This window comes from Pinus tabuliformis, chromosome 3_2 (assembly GCF_031772625.1).
Source record: "Pinus tabuliformis cultivar Carrire ecotype Pingquan chromosome 3_2, CPIR1, whole genome shotgun sequence".
In the NCBI taxonomy this organism is placed as follows: Eukaryota; Viridiplantae; Streptophyta; class Pinopsida; order Pinales; family Pinaceae; genus Pinus; species Pinus tabuliformis.
Genome location: NC_142302.1, coordinates 380,114,429 through 380,127,923, shown reverse-complemented (window position 1 = coordinate 380,127,923; position 13,495 = coordinate 380,114,429). Strand labels below are relative to the sequence as shown.

At 42.9% G+C, this 13,495-nt stretch overlaps 2 protein-coding genes across 4 annotated transcripts in view; both read right to left on the bottom strand.

Annotated features, from left to right (window-relative positions):
* LOC149181004 (two pore calcium channel protein 1-like) overlaps window positions 1-13,495 on the bottom strand; it is a 534,602-nt gene that overhangs the window by 318,201 nt on the left and 202,906 nt on the right. For all 3 annotated transcript variants that reach the window (XM_089416403.1, XM_089416401.1, XM_089416402.1), the window contains exon 11: window positions 10,645-10,717. In XM_089416403.1, the coding sequence (XP_089272529.1) occupies window positions 10,645-10,717 (73 nt within the window). The remainder of the gene's footprint in view (window positions 1-10,644; window positions 10,718-13,495) is intronic.
* LOC149181005 (prolycopene isomerase, chloroplastic-like) lies at window positions 268-6,165 on the bottom strand. The gene is made up of 2 exons (XM_089417964.1): window positions 5,661-6,165; window positions 268-1,352 (listed from the first exon to the last, which is right to left on the bottom strand). The coding sequence occupies exons 1-2, from the start codon at window positions 6,163-6,165 to the stop codon at window positions 268-270; spliced, it is 1,590 nt and encodes a 529-aa protein (XP_089274090.1).

Here is a 13,495-nt window from a genome sequence, read left to right as displayed (position 1 = left end):
TAATGGCACCTTCACCCAAGCACCATATATCAGAAATAGTTTTTAATAGGGATGTTTCTCCATTTCCACTTAGACCTATCATCAACAAACGATCTCCTCTAGGGACCACCAATGACAGGCCTTCAAATAGAGTCATAGTGGACCGTAGTGTTTGCATTGTCACTTGTTTAATTCTCAATTTTGTTTGATAAACAGTATCAACCCCATTGCATTTTGAAGCAGCCCCGTAACATTGTTTAATCTTTAAAAAAATGATCTTTGGCCATTTTAGAGGCTGAAATTCAGTTGCACATGTCCAACCTCCTGACTGAGCCTTTCCATCATCGTCATTGCTTTTATCTTCGATTGCAGTCTCATTATCCCCAAGTTAGAAACTCCCATGCTAGGAATTACTTCTCCTGTGCGAATTGTAGGCCTATATGTACCTCCATTCTGCTGAAGGAACTGTTGGTGTGTCAATGGTGTACCCACCAACTTCACCTCACATTCTTCTTGAGAAAAACCAGCTCTGAGTACACTTTCAACAGCTCTCCTCATGACCTCAAAGCGCTTAGCCTTGAGCTTCTTGTATTCTGCACTTCTACAATCCAATCCATACCACACATCATATGGCTCTGTTCTAGAGGTGTATGTATGAAGTACATGCTTTCCCTTAGGTGCTAAATTTGGACTTACCATACTCGCTATTGAAATGAGCACAACGTTTGGCTGAGCATCCACCCCTGGTTTCCAGTGGTTTATAATAATGTGATATAGTTCTAGGTCCTTTAGGATATCCATTGCGTCAAAACCAAGATGGAGATGCTTGAAAGAGTCACATTGGGGTGATTTTTGCACTTTTTCCCAATGGGTATCTGGCAATGTAGCTGTAGATAGCAATGCCTTACTGAAGTCAGCCTCCTTTGCATTTATGGAAATCCTACTTGTCAGCTTGACACCAACATCTCGACCACCTGTTTTATACCATTCTGCAAACATATATACAATTTCTTCTGCTAGTGTACCATCGACTTTTAATCCTGAAGGCAGAAAACAAAGTAGATCCAAACAGCTACGTATAAATGGATCTTTCAAATCCAAGGAGTCATAAGAAACACATGGAAAAGACTCGCCCAAAGTATCCAAAACCTGAGAAAGAAGATTGGCGTGAGGTCCAGTAGATGGGAAGCCAGAAAACAGAGATGGCCCTGAGTCGAATTTATAGCCATTGATTGCACGTGAATTTACTACTCCTCTAGATAAGTCATGACTTTCTGAAACCCAAACATCCTTCCCATATCTAGCATTGAGGCTCACAGCACAAGGTCCTCCAATTCCTCTTCCAAGTACCACAAACTCTGCCTTGGTATTCCCTTCGTCAAACAAGCAATTCTAGCACTTTAGGTTCATTTTCCCAGGCAGGGATATTCTCAGGTAGGTATGCATTGAGTCAATAAGCATATCTGATACAATTGCTCTTTTCCCTGGTGATTCCATGACAGACTTTGCAGCAAAGGTTGCCAATGACCTTTTGTCTAGCACTGGCCTCACTCCTTTCATAAATGGATATGAGAAGGAATATTCCTTAGAATTGGCAGGGACTGAACAGGATCATAATGATTGCATCTTGTCATCATTACAAACTTTTGGTGGCCTTATGCAGGATCCAGTGAACTAAACAATATTTTTATGTCTAAATTTATTTATATTGAACACTTCTTGAGTGAAGTCTCGTCCCCTGCAAATAGGAATTGTTGGAATTTCTAAGTCTAACTGTTAGAAACTCTTCATGTACTTTACCAATTTATTCCTGCCTACTTGTTCTGTTAATTAACAAGTTATTTACCATGTAAATATTGAAAATAAATACAAGTACATGCTCAACACATTACAAATCATCAACTGAAGGAAACAAAACAAGAACACAAGTGACACCGTTGTTTTTGGACCAATGTCCCTGGAAAAACCCAATGTGGGAAAACCGGTGTAGCTATCTGAGGGTTTTATTATTATGCAGTTTCTGAATACAATCTGGGTGCCAAAACCGACTCACCCAACAAAGAAAAATCTCGGCAATAGTAACTCTCCTTCGGAGACAGATATTTCGGCTGAAACCCAGGATAAACACTCCGACAGCTACTCAGCTCCAATCTGCCCCACGAAAAACCCAACGTCGGCCTCTAGGGACTGCGTCAGCCCTTTCTGGCCCAGCGTCTGCTTTCTTGGCTGTTCCGGCTTCTACCCTCTGCGTCAGCTTTCCCGGCAGTTCCAGCAGTTCCCAACAATTCTGACTGTTCTCGGCAGTTCTGACTTTTGCCCTCCAGGTCAGCTTTCCTGGCTGTTCCCTGTAGTTCCGGTTGCTCCCGGCAATTCTGACTTCTACCCTCTACATCAACGTTCCCGGCGGTTCCGGCAATTCCCGACAATTCCAGCGGTTCCGGCAGTTCCCGACAGTTCCGGTTGTTCACAGTAGTTCTGGCTTCTGCCCTCTGTGTCATCTTTCCCGACTGTTCCAGTAGTTCTCGGCAGTTCTGGTTGTTCCTCCTGGTACTATCTCTGCCTCTCTACTTCTGTATTCACTACCCCTCAGCTGCAACTCTGATCACTCTCTTGGCTTCCTCAACAAACCCTGCCCTAGAAAGTCGAAATCTTGATCAACTCGGTGTGTTCTCCAAGTGACCCTCAAGCCTCCTCTTATACTTTTCTCGTTGACAAATCAACGACCGAGATTAAGTCCCTAATCAACGGCTAAGATTAGATCTAGCTTGATACATGACTTTTGGACCATTCTAACACAGTTTTATATTAATTCACATTAACATTTTATTTTCCCTAAGTTTAGACTTAAGGACTCCATTAAAAATATTAATTATTTTAATATTTCCCAAATAGTTTAGAATCTGCCCAAACCCTTTCTGGGTATTGGAGATCTCATGCGCCTTAGCCTCTCCACCAATTTTCGTGGCTAGAGCACATCCGATGCTACCCCAAATCAACACTCCCTCTTAGCAAGGACTGTGCTCTAGCAATACTCATTGAGTATCATCCTGATCATCTGGCATCAGTCCCTGTGTTGATGCTAGGCCTGATGCCCATCATCTACACTACTGCATCTCGTACTGCTACCCATGGCCCTGCCACTGCCACTGTTGCATCCGTACGGCAGATCCCTCTCATCCTATTGCATCGTGTTGCCCATAGCACTGCCACCTGCTAACTGCTGCACTGCAACTCAGTGATTGAGAAGTAAGTAACTGACCTCCCAACTCCGACATCTCTGTCAGGCTAGAGACGCCCACGATGCTGAAACTCCCTCTGTCACTGACAAGTGCTCCTTCTCTGACCTCTGTGCCACTCCAACTACTCCATGCATCTCACACCGTTACACACCTCTCTATGCCATCCTACACTAGTGCAGCACTCTCGTGCTTCTCGCACTGCTGCCTCACACTGTCCTGGGAATCCCGCACTGTGGCACTCTCTGTTGCTTCATCTGCATCTGTCTCTACCTACATCCGCCAATCCTGCTACTCCTCTTCGGGGCTCCCATAGCAAAGTATAATCCAAGAGGCTGGGTACCTCAAGGATCCTACCCTCATCGCCTATAGTCCTCCTGACTATAACTCGATGTCTCCCTACTTCTTCGAAGTGGCACATGAGCACTCATGGCACACAGAACAGACAGGATCCTGGCCTTCCAGATGACAAAGTTGGATGCTCCATCCAACCTGTCTTGATCCCTCAGTCCATTCATGGCCATCTCGCTACTCTTCTATGTCGAATCCTCTGAGTCTCTCTACTTCCCGTCTGGAAGTTCTTGATTCGACTCCTGTTGAGTCTCTCTACTTCCCATCTAGAAGTTCTTGGTTCGACTCCTCCGAGTCTCTCTACTTCCCGTCTGGAAGTTCCTAGTTCGACTCCTATTGAGTCCCTCTACTTCTCTCTGTAAGTTCACTTCTGGACTCCCTCTGAGTCCCGATTTCCCTCCTGGAAATCCTTCTGCCAACCGTCAAGTTGCCCCTCTCCGATCGTATGTGCAACTGCAACACTAATCCGGATTCCTTTGCTAGAAATCCGCCTTGGCAACAGCTCCCTCTACCTTAGCCTTGCCCTGTTAGGTACTGTTCTGACTATAGTACCCCACCAGCCTCACTCTGCAACTTACCCACAGCCTCCTATACCCCAGCAACTGAAGGATTGAGCCACTTGGCTCTGCGCAATCCCGGCACCAACAAATCAGCTCCCCCAGCCAACTGCGTCGGCCCTCCTGGCCTCTATGTGAGCCTGATTATGCCTCCCTTAGCCTCTGCGTTGTCTTTCTCTGGCCCAGAATGATGACGCAGTCCCTCTACTTCACTCCTTCCTCTATCGCCTTCTGCAAGGATCAGCTCTGTCACTTGGGACAGCTGATTTCTGCTGCTGCTGCTCTGCTCGGCTAATGTCCTCAGTTCTCTTGTGATCTGCAACCACCCTCTGATACCATGTTGGAATTTCTAAGTCTAACTGTTAGAAACCCTTCATGTGCTTTACTAATTTATTCCTGCCTACTTGTTTTGTTAATTAACAAGTTATTTACCATGTAAATACTGAAAATAAATACAAGTACATGCTCAACACATTACAGATCATCAACTGAAGGAAACAAAACAAGCACACTAGTGACACCATTGTTTTTGGACCAATGTCCCCGAAAAAACCCAATGTGGGAAAACCGGTGCAGCTATCTGAGTGTTTTATTATTATGTATTTTCTGAATACAATCTGGGTGCCAAAACCAGCTCACCCAACGGAGAAAAATATCAGCAGTAGTACCTCTCCTTCAGAGATAGATATTCCGACTGAAACCTCGGATAAACACTCCGACAGCTCCTCAGCTCCAATCTGCCCCACGAAAATCCCAACGTCAGCCTCTAGGGACTGCGTCAGCCCTTTCTGGCCCAGCGTCTACTTTCCCGGCAGTTCCGGCTATTCCCAACAATTCCGGCTTCTGCCCTCTGCGTCAACGTTCTCGACAGTTCTGGTAGTTCCGGCTTCTGCCCTCTGCGTTAGCTTTCCCGGCTGTTCCGGCAGTTCCCGGTAGTTCTGACTGGTCCTGGCAATTCTAGCTTCTGCCCTCTGCATCAGCTTTCTCGGTTGTTCCGGCAGTTCCCAACAGTTCTGATTGTTCCCAGCAGTTTCGGCTTCTACCCTCTGCGTCAGCTTTCCCGGCTGTTCCTCCTGGTACTATCTTTGCCTCTCTGCTTCTGTATTCACTGGCTCTCAGCTGCAACTCTAATCACTCTCTCAACTTCCTCAGCAAACCCTGCCCCAGAAAGTCGAAATCTTGATCAACTCGGTGTGTTCTCCAAGTGACCCTCAAGCCTCCTCTTATACTTTTCTCGTTGACAAATCAACGACCGAGATTAAGTCCCTAATCAACTGCTAAGATTAGATCTGGCTTGATCCATGACTTTTGGATCATTCCAACATAGTTTTATATTAATTCACATTAATAATTTATTTTCCTTAAGTTTAGACTTAGGGACTCCATTAAAAATATTAATTATTTTAATATTTCCCAAACTGTTTAGAATCTGCCCAAACCCTTTCTGGGTATTGGAGATTTCATGCGCCTTAGCCTCTCCACCAATTTTTGTGGCTAGAGCACATCCGATGCTACCCCAAATCAACAGGAATGATACCATCAAGACGCTTCTGGCCATCTTCACAAGTTTTGTGTCCATATTTTGCTGAACCTTGGACATCGAAAGCACCTCCTATCATGACATCGCTAGACTTAGTGGCCAGCTGACCCTTTGTATGAGGCAAACTTCTCACAACCTTGCCAACTAGGACTTCATTTGAGAAAGGTCCATATGTTTCTCCTAAGCCCGGTTTCGAAAACTCTGCACTTGCAACATAAATTGATACCTTTTTCCTACCACCATCTGAATTATCACTTACCCTTTGGCTCCCTTCAGATGTATTTCTCAAAGAATCCATTGTATCTGGTTCCTCTACTAATGTTGTTTCAATTGCTTCCAAGTCTTCAGATTTGTAATTGTTTTCCTTTTTCTTTGCCATCTTCAATGATACCCACATTTCCAATTGTTTTAACATGTTTGCGAAATATTCATTGTAATCTTCAAATTTCTGACTTGAAAGCATTTTACCTTCAGCCTTCAGTTCTGGCCCCCGAATTTTCATCTTTGATACCACCCACAGCTGAGCCAAGATGTGGGCTCTGATACCACTGTAATGTTCCTATGTAGGAATATGAGTGATATTTTAAACAAATAAATAGTGCGACAGCATAAAATTAAAATCATGCATTATACATCCATAAAACACTACAAGTCTGGAATTGTTGAGCCATATATTATAAAATCTGAGAACATAGGTACAATATAAATGAGATGGTGCACCTGGGCTTGTCCCAAGTACAAATTGGACCAAACCCATGTGATGGAATAGCTGAGCTAAAGGCTGCCTAGCTGTTGCACCACTCTGCACTGCACTGTCTCAGTAACGTTGTTGTCCTACTAAACTTCGACCTACTGAATGCCCCCAAAAACTGCCCAGAAAATTATATCCTTTCAGCCTCGGACTCCTAGGAAAAAACCCAGAAAAACCCATAAGGGAATTTATTTGGTTTTGACTTTGGATTTTTGGCCTCCTTAGCCTCTCCCCGGCTGTTACTGCCAAATTCGACTTGCAGGAAACCGCCTGTAAGTCCCTCTAAAAACACCCCTAAAACGTTGGGTCCACCTATGCTAACTGACTCCTTGCTCCCCGGATGATCCTTGGCCCGGATCTGCTCTCCCAAGCACCATGAGTTTGCTACCAGAGGCCTCTGCGCAATCTATCTGCCCATAAATTCGTAACATTGTAACCCTTGACTGGCTTGCTGCAAAACTCAGCGAATTGTCCTCAACTAACAACCTTTCCAGCTCCCGGAACTCCCAACAAGCTATGGACCTCCTGGCTAGCTCAATCTCCTTTTGCGTGTTTCTAGCTGCCCAGAAAATATGCAGTCTCCTCCTCTGTGTGGCTAGATGAAGTGTATGGCTATGCTGAAAACCTTTGAAATCTCTGTGGAACAGCCTCCCTAGGGCGGGCACGGATAGTGTCCCAAAGTAGAGGTTGAATCTCCCTTGTGGAAGATCCGTGGCTAAACAGCCGATAGACTCGCTAAGCAGCAGAGCGTACAAAGATGAGTTTGTTTGTAAAATGATCAAGATGAAAACAAAATGAGAGCTGATCTCTCTTTATAACTCCTTGGGCCCCCTTAGCCTCATGTGGGCCCCTCCATCCACCCATTCGATTTTCCCTCCAAGCATATCAAATGGTTAATTCGAACTCCTATATAGGTGGCCCCCACATTCCACTAGCAGCTAAATAAAGTCGATTTGGCCCCTAAGTCCCTAAGTCGAAAGTGTGGGGCCCTCTTCCTTAGTAAAAAATGTGCAAAATTGTGTAGTAGCACCCTGTTACTAATGTGTTTGAGAAGGGACATGACAGGACATGACATCTAAACAGCAGTTGAATAGCCACCCAAACTCCACACAAATTCTCCTCTAAAAATAGGCTTTTTCTCCTACCGCAATCTCTTCAAAATCTGTTGTTCCTCTCTCTTGCACAAGCTTTAGCCAATGAGTTCTGCGCACAACAAAAATAGATAAACTCGGCCCAAATATCTCCTCAAACTCTGCCATGCAAAAATGCCACCAAACTTCAGCTCCAATGAGGGAAAATCTCTCTGCAAAAACCTGAATCCTCTAACCCATTGTTGTTGCTACAAATAATGCTCCACAAAATCCTTTTGCGCCCAGGAAATGTGCATAGCTGGCCAAACTCCTGCAATAAAGCTCAAGGGAAGCCCTGAATTGGACTCCCAAATTACCTCACTAGGGAGACACTCGAAGTTCTCCGAAATGAGGGTGGAATTCCTCTTGGAATTCCTAGTGCTAAACATCAGCCCTTGTGCTAAACAACTCCAAGAGAAGATGAAATAAGAAGTGTAATAGCCAAAAGATGATTAGCAAATGAGTCCATCCTCTTTTTATAATTTCTCCCCATGCTTCTAGACCCCCTTTTTAATTATTATTTTATTGGTGGGGGCCATTTTCCACTAAGTGACTTTTGCCTCCATTTTAATAAAATAATAATTTGCTGCCAATCTCCAATAAAATAATACTTGCCATCTTTCTCCAAAATACTATTGCCCCTTTCACTTAATATTACCAAAATTGGGCGAAATTCCTTTGCTCATAAAATTGGGGATATTACACCCTAGGATAGCAAAACAAAATTTTTAATATGTGTATTTTAATCATTTACATTTGTGGTGCTGTAAAAACCACTTCATCCACTAACCCATTGGAAAGGAGATCTACAAGAGAGGGATGCATTTGGAGGAGGAAGCAAATGAAGGACAAATAGCTTATCGACTAGTAATCAAATACTTCAAGGTAAGCCATCAAAGTCATGAGTTAAATCTTTCCTTGTCGAAATTTGTGTAATGAAGTAACAACGTAAAATATTTGCTATAAATTCATCAAACTACCACAATTTTTCTAAAGATTATATTTAAGATCTATAAAATGGGTATTAGAAATTTTTGGGGGTATGGACTTATTTCCCACCAGCATGTGGGTTACCCCCAGGGAAAAAAAAAAATCTCATTTGATCCATCCAGCAGCCCCAAATTGATCCACATACAACCACTCTCAATTGCTTCTGAGCCACTCTCCGATCAATATTTTTTTTCATCTAGCTAGGCCATTGAATTAAGGTGGGCCTTCAAATACGAGGTATACTAACCATTCCATCATGGGTTTTCATATCATGACTTAAGGCATTCTATTATGGATCAATAGCTGAATTGGATAATTTATGCCTTTTGGTTGTATCCTTGTTCCTACTTTACCTTGGTGGTTATCTCCTGCCCCTAACCTTGTGTAACCATCCTTGAGGCCTTTCCTTCCACTGTTTAGGAGAAGCACGAATAGGAGGCCTTGTTTGATGTTGCATGTCCATGATAACCCATAATTACCATTTTCCACGCCTTCCTTGATTTCCCCTAAGTTCCATGTCTTTGAGTACGGGCTTGGGAACATGGTCCTAAGAGGTTGATGCAGCTGAAAGAATGATAAAATCCTATGTAGCCACACCAAAAGAAAAATGTTAAAAGGAAAAGATGGTTGGGACAAAATAAAAGTGCATTGACAAAAGCCTAAACTAAGCTCTATCCCCCTCATTAGCCATCACCCAATTCCTAGCATATCATGATCTATCTAAATAAAAGAAACTTTTGAATATCCCAACCCTGATGAGCAATGAACCACTACATCTTAAGGGGGTATTTCATGCATCTATTGAAGCTTGTAACCCAAGATATCCATGCAAAGAAAAGAATATTATTGAAGAAAAAGGTGCACTCGAGGGGTGGTAAAAATAGGCAGAGGGCTCAGGTCCCCCAATTGCTCCCTCTTCACATCATATTACTCAAGGACATTGGTTGCATAGATGGTACACCAAATAAAGTCCAATTCAACTATCAAAGTGGGCTTGCCAAGTCAGTGAAAGAGGGGCACTGTTAATGCCCCTACATGGTTCAAGTCTCTACAGCAACATGTTTTCCCCTTGCAGACTGCTTCTGCCTGTGCTAGTGCTAGTGCTTGTTCTTTTGTTTGCTGATGAAACCAGATGCAAGTCCTGGGGCACTCTGGCAGAATAGATAGTTGCCAGTCATAGCTACTTAGCTGAAGGGATGCTCTTGTAGCTCAGAGACACTACTAACACATTGTAATATCTCATGTTGAGTAGTTGATGCTTGCCTGTGTTCATCGGAACTTAGAAGCATATCAACCAAAAAAATAAATAAATAAAAATCCAAATGTACAATTTCTGCCTTACCATGCAAAATTTTTCACCTCAAACACCCCTAGATTTTGCGAATGTTTTCACTAAAATCAGAAAATAAGGGAAATGTCTTTGATCTAGTAAGAAAAGTAGGTCATTTATTTCCTGATAGGCCAGGAAACTTGAATTGCATCATGATATCCTTTGGCACAGTGAAGGGTAAGAATGGTGGAATCAATACAATAAAAAGGTAAACAGCAAAATAGCCCTCAAGGATACCTGAAATAGTATTACTCAGAAAATTGGAATCCTGTACTGACAAAATGAAAAAGAATTGGAAATACATGCAACCAACTACAGTGGGTTGACCAATCCTGTTGAAGAATGTTTGAGTTGAACCTCAAATATCGGATTTTAATAAAGTAGTGCCCTGATGTACAGCCTTCAAATGACTTGGATTCCTATAACTCTTTTTATGTCCATTGTCAAGAGTGGAGTACCTAAGACAACTTTCAATTTTAGTCTTTTCATAACATCTTATTCTTAAACAAAGTTCAAACAAGATATCTTCAAATTAAAAAGATTTTCTGCCAGAATTATACCTTTTATTCTATTCCATTGATTATTCCCCTTTATTACCGATCATAAAAAAGGACGATGATGAAATTGGAAAAAAGGAAGCATGTGATTCACAATCTCTTCCAACTGTCAACTCATGGTATGCACTTTTTAATTTTATCCCATATTTCATTTATATTGGACTTGAAAAAATTAAGAGATCAAGGAAATAGCAGGATACAAATTGAGTATATGGAAAAAAACCTTGAAATCATGACTATCATCAAGCTCATAAAATATGCAGTCGTAGTCTTCTTTTGAGATCTTTGGTAGGGACCTGCATGGGGAAAAAGTAACGCAAATCAATACTGAATACTCGAAGGAAGCTAAAAGTGACTTTTTATAAATTTCTTGTTAAAGATATATGGTTGTTTGGAGTATCATGACAATGTTTGCACATAATAAGATTAAATGCAATAAAGATTCAACACTAGGAGGACAAAAGGACTAACTGTGCTAAGTATTAACAAAGTAGTATGTGTGTTACCCCATTTATTGTATAATGTCACATCCCACGATTCTTATTACAATCAGTTGCACAAAATATGCTTTGATGATATTGATTGATCAAATACAGCAGATATTTTATGGATGGCACAAATTTTCCCTGGAATTACCCTTATGGTTCTATTAACTAGCTACCTCAACAATTAGATGTGTAATGTCTAGACGAAAGTGGATAGTGGAAAGTGATTTATTTATGCCCCTAGAGCTTTTCCCTGGGAGTTTGATGCAGTTAAAAGAACAAGAAAAAGCACACCTTTTGAAAATTTGACATTTACTTGCACCAAGCACGCTTGAGCTGTTTAGCCGAGTTTGCACCCAAGATTCTCAAGTGAGTTTCTCACTCCTTGCTTCAATGGATTTTGAGTGCCAGCACAAGGAAGTCAGTCAATTTCCTTGTGAGCTTCTTCAGCAGCAACTTCAAGCAATTCGTGGGGGTTTCATTCCAATTTCCAGAGTGTAGTAGAGGAGTACGATTTGCTTGGAGGGGCCAGCATAGAGTAGAAGTATTGCTGAGGTTTCCGGGGGAGTTTTGCATCACCATTTGCTGGATTTTTTGAGGGAGAGATCAGCCAAATCTGGGAGGAGTTTTACTGTAGCAAAGAAACCATCTGGGTGACTGCATGGGCCTGTGCAAGAGGCTTTTCTAGGCACACGTGGGAGCTAGGGAGGTGACCATTGGGGGCAGATTTGAGCTGGGGATTTGGGGAGATTTCCGGAGGGGTAAATCCTTAGCATTTTGCAGCATTTTGGAGGGCTGAAGCAGTGATTCATCAGGTGGGCCGAAATTCCCAGCCAATTGAGGAGCACACTGAGATTGGGGTCAATTTCAAGGGTCAAACGTAGGCCAAATGCTAAATTTTAGGTATGTTCTATGCTTAGAGCAATTTATTTCAATTTTCACAGTTAGCTCAATATCTTTTCCAGATTAGCAATCACATCAGCGTTAAAGTAAACTGCAGATAGAACATAAACATAAATCGCAAAAGACAAGCCAAGACAAGAGGACACAAGATGTGGCGCTAGCCAGCAACAAACCCCAATGTGGGGAAACCCTTGATCAATTCTTCTTATATGTTCTTCAATAGTTCAACAGAGAGAGAGAGAGATAGTACATTTACAACAGAAGTCAACACTTTGACTTATCTTGATAAGAGCATAGATCATCTCTAAGAAGATGATACATGAGATCAGTTGAAGACATGCTGCTTCAACTAATTCTCCAAGGTGACTCCTTCACCTATCGTTGTGCTGCATTTCGTCATCATGCTGCACCTCACCGTGATGCACTATGCTGCACCCATCATCACCATGCTGCATCTCATCATGCTTCATTAATCATGACTGTACCCATCACTGTACTGCATTACGTGCCATTGCTGCACCATGTTGCCATATTGACCTATGTGCTGGCTGCATTTTGCTTGCTTGTTGTCCCTAGCATGCTTGTTGTCCTTGCATGCTTGCTGTTGCACGCTAGCTGTCCCTTGCATGCTAGCTGTAACATTGCATGCTTGGTGTATTTGCCGCTAAGTACCATACAACTGTCCCAATGTTAGTTAGTTGTCCCTTGCACGTTGCTCTCCTTTGGAGACAAATGCTCTGTCTGTTCCGGTAGTTCCCGGCAGTTCTGGCAGTTCCGGCTGTTCTCGGCAGTTCCGGCAGTTCGGCTGTTCCTGGCAGTTCCGACTTCTGCCCTCTGCATCAGCTTTCCTGCCTATTTCGGCAATTCCCGACAGTTCCGGCAATTTCGGCAATTCTGGCAATTCCCGGCAGTTTCGGCAATTCTGGCTATTCTCGGCAGTTCCGACAATTCCAGCTTCTGCCCTCTACATCAGCTTTCCCAGTTGTTCCGGTAGTTCCGGCTTCTACCCTCTGCGTCAGCTTTCCCGGCTATTCTAGCTGTTCCTGGCAGTTCCGGCTATTCCCGACAGTTCCGGCAATTCTAGTTATTCCCCGCAGTTTCGGCAGTTCCAGCAATTCCGGCTATTCCCGGCAGTTCCGGCTTTTCCCGGCATTTCCGGCTTCTGCCCTCTGGATTAGAGCAACGTTATCCCTTATGATCTCTCCTCCTACTAAAACCCAAAGACAAGTAGAGAGGAAGAGATCCCAAGTTTGTTGAAATGACTTGAAAACCACCTCTATTTATACTAAAATGTTGAGCACAAGTGGGGTTTATTTGGTTGCTGGCTGACCTTGACGAATTGTCCCATAACACAAATAAATTCATATCTCCATGAATACTTATCGGAATTGGATGATCTTTAGATCAATCCTACACCTCTCGATGAGAGGGATCCAAGAAAAATATCAGCTTCCATTAATAAGATGACCCACATGGAGTTTGGCCCTAATTGCCAATTTTAACACTCCCTCTCAACTAGGGAGAACTCCATCTGTTGATCAATATGTCCGACTGTACTATCTTTGCCACTAGTGCCCTACACTTCTCTGCTTTGCTTTGCTCTGCTCTACTGAACCATGAAGAAGAAGAATTGATCGAGAATGTCTCATAGCATTCTCTACTGACCCGAAGTCAGTTTCATCTGAA

Coding starts and splice junctions, on each gene's coding strand:
- LOC149181005 (XM_089417964.1), bottom strand. CDS start 6,165: ATGAAAATTCGGGGGCCAGAACTGAAGGCTGAAGGTAAAATGCTTTCA. Junction 1,353..5,660: donor TGGCCAGAAGCGTCTTGATG/GTATCATTCCTG, acceptor TGTTTGACGAAG/GGAATACCAAGGCAGAGTTT.